This window comes from Cryptotermes secundus, unplaced genomic scaffold (genome assembly GCF_002891405.2).
Source record: "Cryptotermes secundus unplaced genomic scaffold, Csec_1.0 scaffold447, whole genome shotgun sequence".
Lineage (NCBI taxonomy): Eukaryota > Metazoa > Arthropoda > Insecta > Blattodea > Kalotermitidae > Cryptotermes > Cryptotermes secundus.
This window is the reverse complement of record NW_019733325.1, coordinates 166105-186144: the sequence shown is the minus strand read 5'-3', so window position 1 is coordinate 186144 and position 20040 is coordinate 166105. Positions and strand designations below refer to the sequence as shown.

Here is a 20040-nt window from a genome sequence, read left to right as displayed (position 1 = left end):
GTTGGCTACATCCCGGGCGGTTGTATAATCGTATGTAATTGACGACTTTCTGCATTGTCTAAATCGGTCTCGATAATGTGTCCTTTTGTGTAACTGGTAATGGTGTTTGATCTGTTGCAATAGGTTATACAAGCACAGAATTTTAATGGCACTGAGGCACGTTTTCTCAGAGTACTTCTGTTTCCCCTGCCAATCTTCATTCCATTAATTGCTCCACAATTACCATCATCTGTCATCTGGGGCTGGCACAATAGACCAATAGTGTCATCAGTACCAAGTGGAGACAGTTTCACCGCACCAAGAATAATAATAAAAATATGATATACGTTTCAAAATTCTCAGTAATATTAACCTTAAAAGAGTAAGAGTTCAGACACGAATTGCTAACTAAATGGCTTTAATGGTACAAGCCTGACGGGTGATACGTGCCAAAGTAGTGTTTCAGTCTGACACTGTTAACCTGTACATTCAATATCTGATAAAGAGTTTTGCAAAATTTTGTAATTATCCAATCGTTCACCATTCTGACCTTTTATCAAACTTTAGACAGCAGGTGGTATTGAAGTCATTTATAACCAGGTGCACCACCAGGATTTTTCGAGGGAGGATCAGCCAGAAAATTGACATACAACTTGGGTTGAAGCTGTTTAACGCTTTATGCTGATCACCGTAGCGTATGCAGAATAGAGGACTATTTGCTTAAATACTTATAATTTTTATTATAAGTATTTGGTATGTTTCTTCCTCTTCTTCAATTTTGATTGTTTTAATAACCCTGGGGGGGGGGGGGAAGGGATGCCTGGTTTACTCCCCCCCCCAGGGACCCATGCTTATGCCACTGTGTGTTTGATTCAATTCAATTTACTGAAATATTCCGTTGATCCTTAGTGGTACAATAATGACCAGTAGATGCGGAATTAGTCACAGACAAAACCAGACAAGTCGCATCACTTTAACAATATAAATACATTCATGATTCATTTCCACAATACAGTATCTACAAACATTGTTCTAATATCTAAAAGCAGATTATTTATTAGGACATTACATCAATTATTACTTACAAACAATACCCAGACAACAAACAGGTCATAGATGCCTGCACACTTAATACCCAGGACATAGATGGAACAACTTGTATACATTGCGTGACAGCTATATGTTTAAAATGTTAAAACTAATATACTGATAGTACTAAGATGTGATGAATATATGTGAGCAGATTATAAGTATCATAAAAAAGTTTACTTAGTAGGGAGTATAACCCAGGTGTTTAGTTTACTTTGCAGTTAAAATATTCATCCAAGGAATAAAACGAATTGGAAAGAAGAAACCTTTTTAGCATCGGTTTGAATAGTTTCATTTCATTACTTTTTATATAAGGTGGAAGATGATTATAAGCTCTGATACCAGATAAGTAGGGTCCATTTTGGAAAACTGTCAAACATGATGTAGGAAGGTGTAAGTTTGTGCTATATCTAGTACTGAAGCTATGAATCTCACGATTCAATTTGTACAGATCTTTATTTTTAACGACAAACAGTATTATCAAGTATATATATTGTGAATACATTGGCAATATATTTAATTTTTTTAAATAGATCCCTACAGGAGTCTCTAGTTTTTGCATTCATAATAACTCTAATTATCCTCTTTTGTATCCTAAAGACATTGATACTGTTAGGCGTATTACCCCAGAAAATTATACCATATTCCACAATAGAATGCACATAGGGGAAATAAATCATCTTAAGGGTTTCTTGTGACATAAAACCTTTTGCTGTCTTAATAGCATAACAAGCTGAACTCATTTTAGTTACTAATTGGTCAATATGAAGTTTCCATGATAATGTTTCATTGATGTGTAAACCAAGAAACTTAATATTTGACGTGTTAGTAATATGCTGGTTTCCACAGCATATACTGATATTGGTTTCTAAACTATTTTTTGTCCTGAATAAAAGGTAATGAGTTTTTTTTTAAATTTCTTACCGCCCACTTCTTTGGGCCCTTTACGTTGGGCGCCACGCTGTTGCCGTCCTCCTTGATCCTACGTTGTGCTCCACTTATCACCGTCCTCCCTCTTCTCGTGGATGTCGAGAAGTTAAGTGGGAAGGGAGGAGAATTGTGGTTGTTGGAGCTGGTATGCGAGAGCAGGTAAAGACGGGAGTATCTTGGTTGTGTTTGGCAATTTGTAGAGCTGAGTTCATATCCTGGGTCTTACACGGGTCTGGCTCGGGCAGGGCAGGAAGAATCTTTCACTACACTCACACACCTCTTTAGACCATTGCACTTAGTAATCATAATTCCCTCCAGCTCACTGAATACAAATGAATTTATTAGTACACTTATTTGGAACTTTACTTATAATACTTTTATGGAAGGGCCGTAGTTGTAAATTTTGTGTCCGACTTTGCTGAAAGTTGTATGAAGACTCCTCGAGGTGGAATGCACTCTCTCTGAATCCTGAGGTCCACGAACCCCAGACTCCAAGAGAAATCCACTCCTCCACTTCTGCCATTGGTTAAAGTTTCAAACTAGGAGGTTCCCTAAATTTTGAATTTCCAATCATGTTGCTTTGCTATGTGATTCTGGCAGATGCTGACCTGACGCTAAGGTTGACAGCCCCTTGATGCCTTACAATCAGGGGATGAGGTTCCGGCCGTCCCACTTTTAAGTTATCGCTGTTCCGAGCTGTCAGCCCTCAAATTCTCAAAGACTTTCCGACTTTGCTGAAACTGCCAGAATTCCAGGAAAGTACCAGATGTTACTTCCTGTCCACATAGCAAAACTTGAACTATGTCCCTTCTGCGTGTAAGAGCTGGCTATCTGCCGGATCTCTTTGTTTGTAATTTTGTAATCTCAACTTGATACAGATTTAATTAATGCACAATAGTCCTTCAATCAGAATGAACAGTTACAAATTTAAAGATAAATTTTCTTTAAACCATTCATTTATGGCTACAAGTTGTTTATTCATATTAGTTTCAAAAATCAGAAGGCTAGGATTAGACATTATGACGCATGTGTCGTCAGCATATAGGATGATTTTTGCATTGCTAGTTATTACTAGGGACCGGATTTTTATGCCCTAATAATCCCTTAAATATGTATGCATTTATGCATGAAAAACTTCCGAAATATGCACTAAAATATGCACATAAAAATTTATAGCAAATATTAAAATTGATTTTACATTATTTTAAGACCAACAAATCAATATTTAAGTTCATTTTATGTAATCACTGAATGATTCACTTGCAATAAAAAGCTATACTTAAATACATATCATGCAACAAAGCCAACATATTTCATTACAATTTAAAAAACCAATGGTACTCCGAACTTTCAACTTCTCTTCTGCTGTAGTTCACAGTTACTAAATGTTTTAGCTTATCCGTAGTTAGTCACCTCCTGTTGTCTCATAAGATGTCCTTATAGCGGGAAAATCTTCTTTTCACCTCGCAGGAACTTAGGGACGAATGTACAAGAGCCGCTATTTGCTCCACTGTTAGTGACTTTTTACTTGGCAGTTCAATACGTTTCCTGGCTAAAATTTCTTCAATTTCACATATTTGTTCATATCCTGGATTTTTTGAAAGAATGTTGTGTACTTTTTCCTTTACTACTTCACCAACTCTTCCAGGAACTGAATTCAATTTGGAAACAATGGTTTTGAACACACTTAACTACTGATACAAAGTAGTATTGCTATTGCTTGCCTCCAGTGAGGAAATGGCGGATGGAAGATGAGAGAAGTGAGCAGATATATAGGAAAGATTAGTTTCTAGTTCTGTGTTTTTTAGTACATCTTGGGGCAATTTGAATTGATGCTACACTTATGAGATCAAATGTATTCACGACATTCCTGTTTCTAAATGATCGGTATAATAACTCGCTGCACACAGCCACGTGCCCCATTGTGTTAAAATTGGTTCTGCTGGAAGTGGAATGCTCGGTGTTACTGCTTTAAAGGCTTCTTTTCTGTATGGCACTTTAACAAATATCGTCTTCACAGAAGACACCAACTTGTCAACAAGCGGAAAATTTGCACGAATTGTTTCTGCAACACAGTGCAACCCACGGGCAAGACAAGTCAAATTTGGAAATATAACTTTAAGAGCAGTACTGGGTTTCATCATATAACTTGCGGCATCAGTCACAAAGAGCAATATCCGCTCATACTGAATGCCATTCAGCCGTAGTAAATTCATGGAATTGATAAAAAATTTGGAAATTGTGGAGCTATTTCTGGTTTCAAATTGCTCTACCGCAAGAAGATATGGGGTAGACTGTTCATTCTTATTAAGGGATCCAACTATACAATTTGTAATAAACTGTCCCTCACAATCTTATGTTTCGTCAATTGATACCCACATAAAATTATCTTGAATCTTATCTCTAATGCTCTCAAATGTAAGATCGTAACACAGCTTCACATAATTTTTGTGCACAGTGGATTCATCCGGCACTTTGCACTGTGTACACTTCTCTATGAAGTTTCTCAGAGTAGGATTGGTTAGTTTCCACAGCGGAATNGCTGATACAGCTGTAATTTAGTTTTCTGACTTACTTTCACTTTTGGCATGACTACAGAAAGCTAAACAAACTTACCTACACACTAGACACCACTAATGTGAATGGCCCCCAGCTTCAAATGAAGAAGCATAATGAACCTCATGGAGACTTCAGAAATAAATAAGTTAAGTCCCTTATCAGTTGAATAGTATTACGTTGATACCGGCTACATGTGAACGCTTCCGACTAATCTCTTCGTGTCCACTTTGATGGTACGTGGATTAGGCAAGTTACGAGTAGAGGGATCGGGGAAGTCCCGTCCCGGGTATTTCATCAGAAATATGAATCATGACGAAATGTTGAGTGAAATATGCAACACATTCTAATACAGAAAAGAAAAATTATATACACACGACCATGATTGAAAATTTGAACATAAAATTAAAAAATATATATGATAAACGTTTTAAAAAGGAAATATGCAGTATAAATAGAGATCTTCGAAAATATGATGCTTATTCGTAAAACAGGCAAAATATGCATTTATATGCACCATCAAACCATGTCCAAAATTTAAGAAATGAAGTAATTCATACATATATCCAAATGAGCATACTTTCTGTTTGCAAGAAAGAAATGTGCATTTGCAACAAAATCGGGCCTCTAGTTATTACGTTAGGAAGCTCATTTACATACAATAGGAAAATTAATGGACCAAGGATAGAGCCTTGTGGAACACCATGCTTTATTATCTCCCACTTGGAGGAGGTACTGTTATGAGTTTTCATGTTATCTAATAGACATCTGTTGTTTAGGTTTGATGTACTTAATACTTTAAATGTTCCTACTATCCCATAGTGTTCCAATCTTTTTAAAAGTATATCATGGTTGACACAGTTGAATGCTTTCTCTAGGTCACAAAATATACCACCGATGGTTAATTCATGGCTAATAAAATTTCATTCAATAGTTTGAAGGAGGCCATATTAGTTGAAGAGTTATTGCTAAAATCATATTGGTTGCTTGTAAGTATCTTATTTAGGGTTAAATGTTTGTAGAGCCTTGAGTATATTACCTTCTCGAAAACTTTGGAGAAGGCGGGTAGCAAAGATGTGGGTCTATAATTAGAAATACTATGTTTATCACCACTTTTGGATACTGGTTATACTACTGAGAATTTCAATCTAGTTGGAAAGATACCTGAGGAAAGGGATTTGTTAATAATACACGTTAAAGGAGAGCTGATAAAAGGGGCACTTGCTTTCAATATTATAGTTGGTATCTCATCATATCCATATGAATGTTTGGCTTTTAGGGATTTAATAATTTTTTCTATCTCACAAGTTGACGTATGTCTAAATCGAATATTTGAGGGCGGGCCCTTGTATGTTTGTAACATATAATTTAGATAATTGTCATGTATTGGCTGACCTGTTTTACTAACTCTACTACTATCTATGATATTATCAACGATTGTTAAAAATTAATCATTGAATTTATTTGCAAGAATTTGTTGGTTGGATATTGTATTACCCTTAATATCCAGGTACTGTATATCTTCTTTATTATCTTTTCTCCTTATTTCAGTTTTAATTATATTCCAGGTAGTTTTCATTTTATTTTTAGAGGTTAATATCCTCATATCATAATATAGTTTTTAGCCGCATTTATGACCTAGTTACAATTTTGCAGTATTGTTTATAATATTCTTTTAAGTTAATATCATTACTGGCTCTACACTGTAAATACAGATTTCTTTTATTTATACATGAGATCTTTATCCCTGTTGTTTGGTTTATTCTTTATTTTTCTTATAGTAAAACTGGAATAAAAGATTCTTAGATATGTATTAAGAAAGTTATTAAATATTATGTCAACGTCGTTCCCTGCAAAGATATCATCCCATGTCTTGAAACTCAGTGTATTCTTAAAATTAATTACGGAATGTTTGTTAAAATTTCTTATGATTTGTGTTACATTATACTGCCCTTGTGTTTTGAAATTATTTAACTTGATAATTTGTGCATCATTGTCCGATAGCCCATTTATATGAGGATATATGGTGTAATCTACATTTTTTGATACATCAATAAAAATATTGTCAATAGCTATTGCTACACCATTTTGCACTCTAGTTGGGAAATGAACAGTACTGGTTAAGTTGGAAGTGGCAAATAAGGTGTCTAATTGCTGTTTTTTTTTTGCAGCTGTTATCAAGATAATTTATATTTAAATCCCTACAAATAATGAAATGTTGATTAGCATCATATAGTTTATTTAAAATAGCTTCTACAGTCCTTATAAAAAATAACAAATTCCCATTGGGAGACCTGTAAATCGATATTATACAAACAGTTGTGGTTGGTAAATGGATTTTAATTGCACATACCTCAATATCCTGTTCTTTGCTAAATTCTTGTAGGTTAATAGTAAAAAAGCTTAATGATTTATGAACAAAAATACTTGCTCCACCATTTTTTAGGTTTTCTCTACAAAACTTAGCCCATAAATTATAGTGTACCAATGATGTTCTTTCCAATTTGAGTTCCTTTAAATGATGTGTATTTGGGGGAGTTTTGGAAGTAATGAGTTTATTAATGCAATTGTTTTATTCCTTAGTCCCTTAATATTCTGGTGATATATATAATGATCCAACATTAATTGTTCCAATAATGGTTTATGGGGAATATAGGTTGCCAAACATCTTATTTAATTTTCTTCCTCTCATTCTTGTAGGGATGAAAACTCTTTGCAGCAGGTCATAAATCCAATTTACATTCTTGGCTCAGATGAACAGACTGGAGATGAAACTAGTGAATAGAGTTCTGTGTTTTTTTAATTTGTAATATTTTGAAAAGTAGATAGGGTTCTACTAATGTTTCACGAAATGAATAGTGACAAGGATATTGTGATTTTAGTATTCTGAATTTACAGTATGATAACACCAGAAGACCACAGTATGAATCTTCATCACTGTAGAAAATCTTGTATATTGAAATGGCACTGTTAACTATACCAGGAATTAATAAAAAATACGGACATCAAGGAGAATACTAGGTGCACTGGGTCCCTAAGGTTAACATGAAATAAATTAGTATACAAATACTATTATGTTACACATTGTCCATATGTTCCAGACAAATATATAATGTCTGACATTAATACTTGTGTAATAAATTGACCGTTATCACAAATATTCAAGAATCATTAAATAAATTATTTATCAGACAGTACACGCAATATATTTTAACATGCCTTTCTGGCAGATGATAAGTTTTGAACATTTTAGGCCATACATATTTCTAGTCTGACCTGTTATCCTCCACAAGTCTCAGTTTAGTGCTAATTATGCTTAAAGAATAACAGCAGTTTGAGTTTTTTCATGGAACTTAGCTTGGTGTGTCCTCAGTTTGAACATGAAAAATATGGCTGTCGGTATATTAAATAAGCAATTGCAGGTAATTAACAATGAGTGATCCTACATCATAGGACTAACAAATTTTCTTCATAAAAATGTTCTACTATGAAATCATTTGGAGGACAATGGACTTGACACCTGAGATGTTTGCTATTTATATAGCATAGCTGCTTTGGAGTCAGTGCTTAGAAGTCATCAAGCACAATTTGCATATAAGCCTGCCTTTAGGAATGCACGTGGCAGACAGATCATCTGATAGGCAACCATACACACAGAGCTTTTGCAGCAGACATATGCATGGGAATGCATGCACACACACATGCAGATTTTGAATGATTTCTAGAGTTAGGCTATTTATTCTTTTTCTAAAAGGTGCATCATTATATTTTTGCTCTTCACACAATAAACTCTCCAACTCACTTAGAATGCCATTTCGATATATTCATTAATGGCATGTTACTGACGCACACCATGACACAAAATGTAGCACTTTGGTTATGTGAATATACATAGGTAATTTTTTAAGTAAGGACTGCCATGTCCACAGTGTTTGCTGAGCCACTGAGTGAACTGGTTGCTGTGTCACAGTGCTTTATAAAGAACCATGTCAACCACTGATCCCATTGATTGTGAAGTGCATTCAGGGATTTGATTTTTGAATGCATAAAACAGTTGCCCTGCCAAAATCCATTGCCAGCTTGTCAAAGTGTATGGGGAAGGGGTCAAACAAGGGGAGTGTTCATAAATGGTGTCATTTGTTTAATGGGGGAAGGACATTTGCACAATCAAACGCGATCTGGACACTCATCTGTCATTACCAAGGATTTGAAAGGCAGGGTTGATGCTTACATTCATGAAAACAGGCAATTCACTATTAATGAGCTTCATGAAGTTTCACAATCTGTCCTCTATGAGACTGTCTCAGTTCAACTCCAATACACAAAAATTTGTGCCAGATGGGTTCCAACAATGCTCACAGATGAACAGGTAGTTATGGATTGGTTAAATTGACTGGCAGACAACTTCTGTGATCAGTGGATCATCAGACTCGTGCAATGTCTGAACAGATCCCTGAATTGCAATGGGGACTACATAGAAAAATAAAATTATGTTGTTAACTAGTAGTGACATTAAAATTATTTGGATGAATAAAGTTTTCTTTTGTTTATAACAAAATGGTTCTTGCTTTAAAAATTACCATCATATAACTTCCTTGTGGATAAGAAAATTTATTGGTAAAGGTTTTAGCCAAAGTGAAAGACTTTGACCAAGGTCACATCCACGGACTTCTTGACAATGTCTTTATCCATAAACATGTTCTGACTGATGACAGCTTTGTTCTTTGCAGACCTTAGTCACAGGCTTCCTTGCTATGGTTCAAGTCTGCAGATAACATAGTGAGTGTATGGCCTGCTGTTAGAGTATTCACAGAAAAGAGAAGCATTTGACTATGGAAATGAAACAAGGACAACAGCTTCAGAATTGGTTTGGTGAAGAAGCAGTTAAGAATGTAGCGTCATTAACACAGGATGCCATATAATTCTTGAGGATGGTGGTGTGATGTTGACATAGTAATATGCAGATGTCCTATTTGAGGATTAGTGTAATTATGTAAAGGATAAGTTCTGTGAGGAATTAGAACAGAAAATTGCCCACTTATGTAGACACTTGAAAATTTTGTAATTCATTTACTGAAATTGGACAAGAGGGTATATCAGACATTCATAGGTGACTAGAAAACACATGGGATATGTTGTATTCCAGACCAATATCCCCATATATGGTAGCTGAAACATTAAAGGAATAACACTCGGCTACTGTATTCATTGTTAATTCATGTCTGGTCATCATATATTAGGTTAATTATCAAATCTTGTTTATTATACAGGTGTCCCATTTATCTTGATCACTTGAAGTAACCCTTTTATTTAGCACTGAATAAAAAGTTTTCCATGATGTTGTTTTGTTTCAGAGGGGACAAGTAATACTGTATACAATTTGTTTATAATCATTTTTAATGAGATATCAAGGCCACTAGCATGTTTTCAAATGGCACCCTATTTTTTGACATCCTAAACTCTGATCAGCTGGTCACGGTAGCCGAGCGGTCTAAAGCATGCACTGTCTTTGCTTGCTCGGAAGTCGGGATCATGGGTTCGAATCCCACTCAGGGCATGGATGTTTGTGTGCGTTTTTCTGTGTTTGTGTACAGTTAGAGGCCTTGCGATGAGCTGATCACTCACCCAAGGAGTCCTACCGTATGTGTAAGATCGAGAAAAACCGAAGTGAACGGAGTTCATGGAGGTGGGCCTAGGCCCACTGGGGCTGTAGTGCCAAGGAAAAAAAAAACTCTGATCACAAAGCACCGTTCTGATTATAATAGAATTCAGCAATATACAATAGAAGTGAAATATCTCAAATATCAATCTGAATGATTAACTTCGCATTTTGAGCCAATACACGGATTTGCAAAAGGTGCCTGAAGTGCTGACTGTTACAGTTAATGCACAGTTGCTATTGTTTTATGAATGTCTGCCTTGATTGTTCAGTTACTTGTAGACACATGGCAGTAAACCCATCAGTAATATTCTGCCATATATTTTCTGGTAGTGCTGGTACACAATGCCCTATACAAGTTCCAATAGTAAGTCCATATTCCAAACAGAATTAGTAAGTTTGTGGATCTCAGAACATAATGTTTCACCTTGTGTTTCAAAGCGAACTAAAGCTATGTTATTCCGGTTAAAGAAACCGCATAACATCTCAGGGCCAGATATTATTTTTAATAATATAAAAATTAAGTATACATCTCAGTTTAGATTTTTAGGTATTAATATAACTCAAAACCTCAAATGGAGTGTACATATTCAGTGCTTGTGTTCAAAATTGAATAAGGTATGTTATATTATTAAATCTTTGAAAGATGAGGTAAGTTTACATATACTCAGGAATATATACTTTGCCAAATTTCAATCGTTGGTAAGTTATGGGTTGATTTTTTGGGGAGGAGAAAATAAAAGTATTAAAGTCTTTAAAATACAAAAAAGGATGCTTCGTTTCATGAAAGGTGTAAATAACAGAGTGTCATGCAGACCTTTATTTAAAGAATTGAAGATTTTAACTATTACGTCCTTGTACATCATAGAGGTGTTGTGTTATTTTAAGAGATATAATATATACACTACGAGAAATACTGATTTATACGAGTATAATACTAGGAGGAAAGATGATCTTCATGTACAACAATGTAACACATCAGTTTTTAAGAAAAGTGTTATTAATGTGGGCATTAAATTATATAATATACTTCCTTTGGAAGTTAAAAAGTCAAAGGGATGTAACGAATTTAAACATAAATTAAAATTATTTTTATTTGATCGTCCTTTCCATACATTGAATGAGTTTCTTCAACAGGGACATGAGGAAGCATAGCAAGGTTTTTTTAATTAACAAAAAAAGAGAAGAAAAGGGAATTGTAGTAGTTATTGTTATATTTTTAAAATTTTTAGTGATGTTGTAAGGCAAGTACAGTTTTATTTTTAGTCTAATACATTCTAGGATTTTAGAGCTTTTAACAATGATGTATTTAGTGAGTTGACTTGTTCAAGTGTTGCAGCTGTAACAGTATGAATGCAAATAAATATGAATATGAATCAGTTTTCCTGGAATTTGATCAGTATCTGGTGATTTATACCTTTACAACTTTGCATTCGCAATTTCAACCTCAAAAGGGCTAGTGTTAGGTAGTAATGGCTCAACTGTATATATTTCCATGAATCCATGTAAATCCAAAGCACTGTGTAACATTTTGTAACAAGTGTTTTCTTTTATAGTAAAGAATTCTTAGCCCCTTGTCAGATGTCTGTGATTGCTTATGCAGTATGTTCACAGTTACCCTCTATATATAGAGGCCATCTTCTCCATCCGTAATGAGAGGACACACCATTCCATGGTAACTAGGGACCCCACTTTAATCCAAAGGTTCAATAATTGTAAATTGTGTTTAGAGAAAAAGATAACTCACAAAATGTGTCATGAGTAAACACTGAATTTTGGGGGATGAAGGGAAATTCACTTTCATCAGCATGGTTTTAGGGAAGTTGATCACTGAATGTCAAACATCAGCTGAAAACTTTCTATTTTATTGTTATAACAATGCAGTAACAGAAAATAATTCTTGTATTTCAATTTAAACACCCTGGAAGACATATTAAATACATTTATGGTAAAAAAATATTACAGTTATGAACAAGGAATGCAATAGTAAAAAATTTAATTACACTGTCTACACTTCAACACATCATCACAGTTCATCTTTATCCTCAAACTCATAGTCATCCACATCTGACTCGGAGTGGGAACACAATTTTGCCTCAGTGGAGCATAGTTTGATGTCAATATTGTCCGCATCTCTGGCAAACAATCGCAGGATGTTCTCTTCATATTCCTCCACAATCCCTTCACACTGCACATGGAAAAAGAAGTACATGTCGCCTCTGTATCAATGTTTATCAAACTTCTGAAAAAGTCTCATAAGGATCTATATTTTTACAATTATAAAAGACAAGTCCGTCCAATGTGACTATTTCAGTTTTCTCACTTGATGATTCACTAGCCTTACATGTTTCGATCCATTTGGATCATCTTCAGAGGCACCAAACACTTTTTTGAAACCACTATCACAACAGTTGTCAATCAAATACACATGTAATGTCCAAGTACACAATGTTCCATCTATCAGTCACAGCAGCCTTTCTAGTTACAGAAATATTTAAAGTTGTTTTAAAGTTTTAAAAACTTTGTTAAAAATTAAAACACATAAACCATACGGTTCATGTCAATAACCTCTGTCGGCTCTCTTCTAGGTGGCCGATGTTGTGCCTCCTATGTAACTTGATTAGGGAGATTCTTAGTATCGTCCGTTATGATTTCTTGGCCCGCTGTGCTGTGCTGTGCTGTGTATTTGATATGACAACTGTTGTGATAGTGGTTTCTAAAAAGTGTTTGGTGCCTCTGAAGATGATCCAAATGGATCAAAACATGTAAGGCTAGTGAATCATCAAGTGAGAAAACTGAAATAGTCACACTGGATGGACTTGTCTTTTATAATTGTAACTGTTAGCGTGATGGACCAAAATGAAACAAATCAAATTCATCTATATTTTTGCTTAAATATTTCTCATTTACTGTACATATAACGAGATTAAGACTGGGACCATTTTAATGTTTGGAAACATATTTCTATGGGAGGAGAGGGGAAATTTATCAGGCATTTAATTTTGTTTACTGAAGGGGAAAGAGGCATGAATAAATACTGGATTAAATGCCATCTAAACAAAGCCACTATGTCAAAAGGTTGTACATAATACAAGACTTGTTAAACCACAAACTTTCACTCATTGCAAGCATGCAGATAACATGATTTCTATATAAAGAATTATTTGTTCCCTTGACAAGTGAAAGCATCATCATCTGCTGGTGCTTCCACAAGGAATGTCTCGTGATAAGTTTTTGCATTCTTTTCTTTCCTCACATGAGAACTTGTGTGTTCACTCTTTCTCTGGTCTGTTACAGGGTTTAAAAAAAATTGGTCACAGGCTTTAAGGAAGTATAGTGCTCAAATGAACAAAAATTCCCAGACAACATATGTCCAGAAACGAATGCCAGTCAAAACACAGCTGCTATTCATGTGATATCTAGAACATATGCTCTGTATGGTTCCTATGCATTTCAAAATAACTTTCCACTCTTTGTCACATAGAGATGCACATTCTGTCGAAAATTCCTAGTTTCACTCAAATCTCCTGACAGGTATTCTCTTCTCATTGCTGTAATACCTCTAAGTCATTGATCAACGCTAAATACACCAAAGTCGTTAGGTGTCCTCATGGCCAAAAGTCCAAAGGATTAAGGTAAAGGGACTGTACAGGTCAGGCGACTGGGCTTCCTCATCCTAGTGTCTGTTCACTAAGAGTCTGATCAGGTGCAGAGAAAATGAGGTGGTGCCTCATCATGCATAAACCACATGTTGTCGCTGATGAAGAGGCACATGTTCCAGGAGTACTGGTAAATCAATCACAAGAAAATGATGGTACACTGCACCTGTTAGTCTGTTAGGTAAGACATCTGGTCCTAAGAGTTGATCATCTAAGATGCCCACCTAGACATTGACAGAAACCTATATGTTTTGATGCCTCAGTGGTGTGGGGACTGTTATCCACCCAGACAAAGCTATTATGAAGTACACAATACCATCCCTTGTGAATTGCACTTGATCAGTAAATAGGATGTTAGCTAAAAACTATGTGGTTACAATGAATTTGGGGAGAAAATAAATAAACAAACTCTGTGGCTTCAGTCTACAAGTGAACTATACTGACTAAGCAACTGCTGCTTGTCGGCACAGTTAGTGCCAACTTTAGCTGACAGAGGGTGTTGCGTGGTGAGTGCAACGAATCCCCACGGCCGTTAATTTATTTACTTGAAGTATCTCCTCAATTACCCTCATGAGGCTGAGTAGACCCTGTTCTAGACCCACTACTTCCCAGAAAATCTGGTAGCACTGGGAATTGAACCAAGATTTCTGGATCTGTACGCAGGAACTCTGACCACTAGACCATAGAGGTGGTCAAATTTTGAGAGAAGCCACTAGAAAAGCACTACCCTTGCACAATGGTTGGAGAAGTGAGGGCTTGCACTCACTGGATGGGGTAGGAGTAAAGTAATTCTTATGAATAATTCTCCAGACAAGGGGAATACCAGGACCTTCAGCAGCTGCAGTTCTTCACATACTGCTTCTGGGATCTTCTTCCACTCTTCGTAATACACAAACTTCCATATTGGGAATCTGAACTGCTTGAGGCCTTCCAGGATCGATATCCATGGAGCAAAAGGACCCAGATTGCTCAGTTGCTGGTCAAGTTTGGGTTACAATTTGTGGGATGGAATTCTGCATTGTGGATAATCTGTTAGAGGCAATGTGTTTTCTGAGAATTTCCACTGGCACAGCCATGCATGAAATGCACATCNGGCTGCTGTGGGAACCAGGCGGTGACTTCCCTTTCTACAGCTTCATTATCGGGAAAATGTTCAGCTGAAAGATGACGTTTAAGAGGGCCGAACAAATGGATGTCTTACGACAGGTTAGGTTTTCACAAAGTCTGTGCATGATGGGTGCCGCGCATGCTGACCCAACAACACAAAGTGTAAAGAATGGGTCTGGCATTACAGCATCTCAATCACTACCATGATGGACACGATATGCTAGCCCGAACTGTCATAGGTGATGAGTCTTACTCCAAGTGACTTCCATTTTTTCAGCCCTCTTAAACATCTTTCAGCTGAACATTTTCCCAACATTGAAGCTGTAGAAAGGGAAGTCTCCACCTGGTTCCGACAGCAGCCCAAAGAATTTTATGCTGCTGGTTTTCAGGGACTTGTGAAATGATGGGACACGTGCCTCGATGTACAGGGATATTATGTTGAGAAATAAAAGCATTTTTGAAATCAGTACTCTTATTTGTTTAAGTTTTATATCCATTTGTAACTTACTTATTGACTTACCCTCATATATCGCATCTACCGAGACATTCACAACGCATACAAATGAAAGGTAAACAAACTGACCTGTTAATACATAGTGCAATGTTATCCTAGTAGTATCCAGTTAAATGCAAAATGCACCCATATATCAGCAGGCACTGATATCTGGACATACATTGATTGGGACGTTTTTGCTTATTTGAGTACTATACTCCCTTAAAGCTGGTAACCCTTTTTTTTTAACACCCTGCATATCTCCTCATCTCAGCTGATGTCTGCATTTTATATCTTTGCATCCTCATGGTGCAAATCAGTTAGTGTCTAAATACTGTTTACAATTTGAAAACTGAGACGGAGAAGACCTAATGCAACAAATTAACTTTGGAAATTTGGTGTAAATATCTATACCTTACAACATAAGTTTCATTGGGTTATTACGATTATGTCACAAATGAAAACATAAAGTAACAGCCTTCTATCTAAATTTATCATTAGTATGAATTATTTTATATAAATTCTCTAATAAGTCTAGTCATCTCTCTATTTCACTTTTGAAACAAGTGGTTAAATGCATTCTTTCCCTTCTATAATCTGGGAAACAAAGATCAGGTGCAAGTAAACACCAAGTACCATTAGTGTGACTTACATAAAATTTTAGACTTTTGTTGAGATCTGAATCCTGGACAATGTCCACATGACTAAGTTCTGGATTCATCTGTCCATCTGCACCAATGAGACGCAAAAGTGTCAATTCTCCTGAAGTCTTGTAAGTAGCTCTCACATAATCGTCCATCTTATTGCAAATTGTCTCAAGAACATCTGTGAGATGCATCTCTGAACGGGCGTAAGGCACCTGCAACAAGTCACCTGTTCAGTCCTGCTGTTACTAACCAAGTCGATAGTTCCATGGAGACATGATATGTTTTACTGTCTTTTACAAGAATAAAAACATGACAATTTAATACCGAAGATCAAACTCCGTGATTTCAGTCTTCAAGCAAACCATACCGACCAAGCGACTGCCGCTTGTTGATAAAGTTTAGTGCCAACTTTTGCAGATAGAGGGTGTTGCGTGGTCAGCACAACGAATCCCCACGGCCGATCAGATGTGGAATATATAGTAGAAGCCAACCACTCACATCAAAAGCTAAGAATTGTGGAACTATACCTTCACTGCACCATACGTCTTAATAGCGTGGTGCTTAATTAATTATGCACAGGGACAACTTTACCTTTCATCTTATATGTGTATCAGCACAGACAGGTATGTGCTTACACACATGTGCACACCTTGAGAAGTAATGTTATACTGAACTAAGGAAAAGAATGCAATTTGCATCTGTGCATTAATTGTAACCCTTTTCTAACCCACAGTCCTTGTAGAATTTAAAATAATACTACATAAAAAGGTAAAGTTGTCAATATGCTTAACTAATTAAGCACTACTCCATGAAGGCATATAGGGGAGTAGATGTATAGATCCACGTTTTCCTGACCTCGGCACTAGCTGAAGGTGAGAGAGAGATCAGCTTCATGCCCCAGGCACTTTAGCCCCAGGGAAAGAGCCTCTGGTACTCATTGGATAGGAGGTTGCCTTGATCCCAGAGCTGGTCTGGATGACATGGGGAAGAGGAAATACTTGACCCTGCTGGGACTTCAACTCTGACCCCTTTGTCATCCAGCCCGTAGCCAGTCGCTATACCAACTACACTACCCAGGCTCCTAAAATAACACTGCAGCAGTCCAAATTAATATTTAACTTAAATCATAAATATCTGTACAAATATTGCATGAAACATAGTATTTAATGGATTTTTATTATTTTCTTCAGTGCCATCTGGAATCTGCTTGAATAGACCATAGTGTCCCCTTACTGAACAGAATTTAATTACACTGATAAGATTTTACTGTTGGCATTTGTACAGTAGCAAACAAGCTTCAATAGGTTCTCCAGTCTTAACGCTGACAATGCTTGAATTATGGTACAGTTGGATACTTTTGTTATATCGGTAGTAACAACAAAAATAGCTTTCACAGGATGGATGAAGTAAAATCAAACATGGCACACAAGAAGGGCACTGTAATTATAACAATAAACACATAAAAACTGTGATCTTCTGGCTCTGAAATATGTTGCTGAAGATGTCAGGAAGATAACAGTTATTAGAGTTTAAGGCGTAAGAAGAACAGACTGGTTTCAGAGAAACAGAATGTCCCATCTATTATAACTTGCAATTTCTATTTAGCATTTAAATATTATCTATAGTATCTACATGAGGAAGTCAGAACAGCCAAGGGGCCAGAGTTCAAATCCCAGCACAGGCAAGATTTTTCTCCTCTCCACATCACCCAGACAAGTTTTGGGGCACACCCAGCCTTGTATCCAATTGGGGGCCCTTTCCTCAGGGGTAAAGAGGCCAGGACATGAAGCTGATCATTCCCTTCCAACTAGTACCATGGATCTATACATCTGCTTCCCCATACATCTTCTGGTCATTTGCGTAGTAAATTAAGCACAGGAACAGTTTGACCTTTACCGTATCTAGATGAATGGATCTGTAAAAAGGAAAGAAGCCCAGTCCGTTTTGCTATTTGCTATGTGAATATATGAAGGACACTAGCAATATAATCTTGAAAACAACACACATCCTCTATTTCACAGAGAGAGAAGAAAATCTTGTAAAATAGAGGTCTTTTTCTTGCTCCTTAAACCACTCTGAAACCGTAGTTATAAGTTCATCATCGACTGAAAACTAACATCTACAAGTATTTCTTTAGTTTACAGAACAGGAAATAATCACTGACAGACATATTTTGACTGTAGGGTAACTGGTTTAATTTCCCAAAGTCATGGTCCCTTACAGCAGTGACAGCTTTTTGTGACTTCTGCACAAGACCCCTTATCACCTCTCTTCACCCTTAATGGCCTCCAAATTCCAAAGCACTGCTATAGTAGTATCCCCAGTAACCACTGTGTTTTGTGGAATGTAGTCCACAGGCAAAATCTGCTTCAGAACACCATGGCTGATATTTCTAGCCAACAGTGGTGCTCAACATTTCTTGGAAGTGGGTGATTCCACTGCAATCACCCCCGTTTGTTTCAGCAGCCTGGTGAGGGCTCCAGATTTCATCACCTGTAATAATTGTTAAGAGAAATATTTCTGACTCCACTTCATAAAATTACAAATACTAAACTCTGCAATGCTTCTGAAGTCAAGTCAGGATTCTCAGAACTTGACGTGACCTGCCATGCTCAGGTGATTTTGGAGGATGACCAAAACAGAAAGTTTTGACACAATGCATTCTTGAGCAGCTAGCGACACCTTCGAGTGCCTGTCCTGAATTGCCTCGTCTTGAATTTTTGATGCAATTCATGCAGTCACTTCTGCTAGCCTTCGAGTATGAGGGTCATCTTCAGCAGATTCCCTATTTCACTTGAACTGTTTAGACTAATATGTCACTTAGTATATGGAAGATACACAGCCAACATATGTTCATAACTTTTTGTCCATTTTTATGAGAATTCTGATGATGGAAGGATGCTCTAACCTCATAAAATCAATATTTACATGAAGGCTGATTTATAATTTGGCTGAGTCAAAAGTTTCAAATCAACTTATCAAGAACTGCATGCAGAAGTTGCACAGGAACGTCAAACAGTTTACAACTTCTTTCATTGTCATACAATGCTAACATCTGGACTAGGCAGATTATATACCTGGTGTCCATTGCATAAACAAGATGTAAAATATCAAAATGAATGTAAATATATGCCATCATATATGAAACTGCCCATCTCCTTTCCTCCCCCTTAAAAACTGCAGTACACTAAGCGTTCAAAGAAACGGTAATGGTTCAAAAATGTCATATAAGAGAACGTGTGTATGAGAATCTAATACTGAACTGACAGCTGGATACAGCTACTTACAGTTTTCTGTTTTTGGTTTCCCTTCGAATCTAGTCTGTAACTTCCAATTTCCATAGTTCTCTTTGGATCAACTTTCTGTATTACACTGTCAATTTCTTCTACTACACTGCGGCACACTGAAACGACGATTTCGTTAGTCTCTAACACTAACGTAATATTAAGTTCGAAATATAACAAATATTAAACACTAACATATCTCACCTAAGCATCGTACGTTCTTAGGGTCTACCGTAGATAATATGCAGTGTGGGAACAGGGCAAGCAGCAGACTATAGAGAAAATCCATAGTGATCTGAAACACAAATTATTCGTGCATAATGTCATAGCAAAAAAAATACTGGCAGCGGCGTGAACATTATTAAATCTTAAAATTCTCCACGATCACTTACGAGTACAGTACCGATTTCCAGCTCTTTGCTTCTGCAAGGAAATAATCAATATGACGTTTACAAAACTTAGAAGTCATAACAACAGTCTTACACGTTGCGTGTGTGTCATTGGTTAAACGGCTATGTTTTATCTCTACTAAATGCGCGTTGCAACAAGTGTTAGTAAGAAATTTCTCTTTAAGTCAATATACTACATTTGTGACATTGGTACCATTGTATACACTTTTAAGATGGCGAATTACAAC

General features: G+C 36.4%; 1 protein-coding gene across 2 annotated transcripts; it reads right to left on the bottom strand.

Moving 5' to 3' along the window:
- Positions 1–12089: 12089 nt before the first annotated feature.
- Positions 12090–19935, bottom strand: LOC111867979 (protein seele). Of its 2 annotated transcripts, none has more exons than XM_023858248.2 (5): positions 19807–19935; positions 19608–19698; positions 19407–19522; positions 16125–16331; positions 12090–12401 (listed from the first exon to the last, which is right to left on the bottom strand). In XM_023858248.2, exons 1-5 carry the CDS (start codon positions 19870–19872, stop codon positions 12240–12242), a joined length of 642 nt encoding a protein of 213 aa, XP_023714016.1. In that variant the 5' UTR covers positions 19873–19935; the 3' UTR covers positions 12090–12239. The 2 variants fall into 2 exon arrangements, with proteins under 2 accessions (XP_023714016.1, XP_023714017.1); XM_023858249.2 differs by having other exon boundaries at positions 12092–12401; positions 19796–19917.
- Positions 19936–20040: the final 105 nt, after the last annotated feature.

Bases quoted from the DNA above. Each gene is read 5' to 3' on its own strand.
- LOC111867979 (XM_023858248.2), bottom strand. From the start codon at position 19,872: ATGACTTCTAAGTTTTGTAAACGTCATATTGATTATTTCCTTGCAGAA. The intron at 19,523-19,607 runs GTGAGATATGTT...TCGTCGTTTCAG, and splicing joins TAAGAACGTACGATGCTTAG to TGTGCCGCAGTGTAGTAGAA. The intron at 12,402-16,124 runs GTAAGTCACACT...TTCCATGTGCAG, and splicing joins ACAAAAGTCTAAAATTTTAT to TGTGAAGGGATTGTGGAGGA.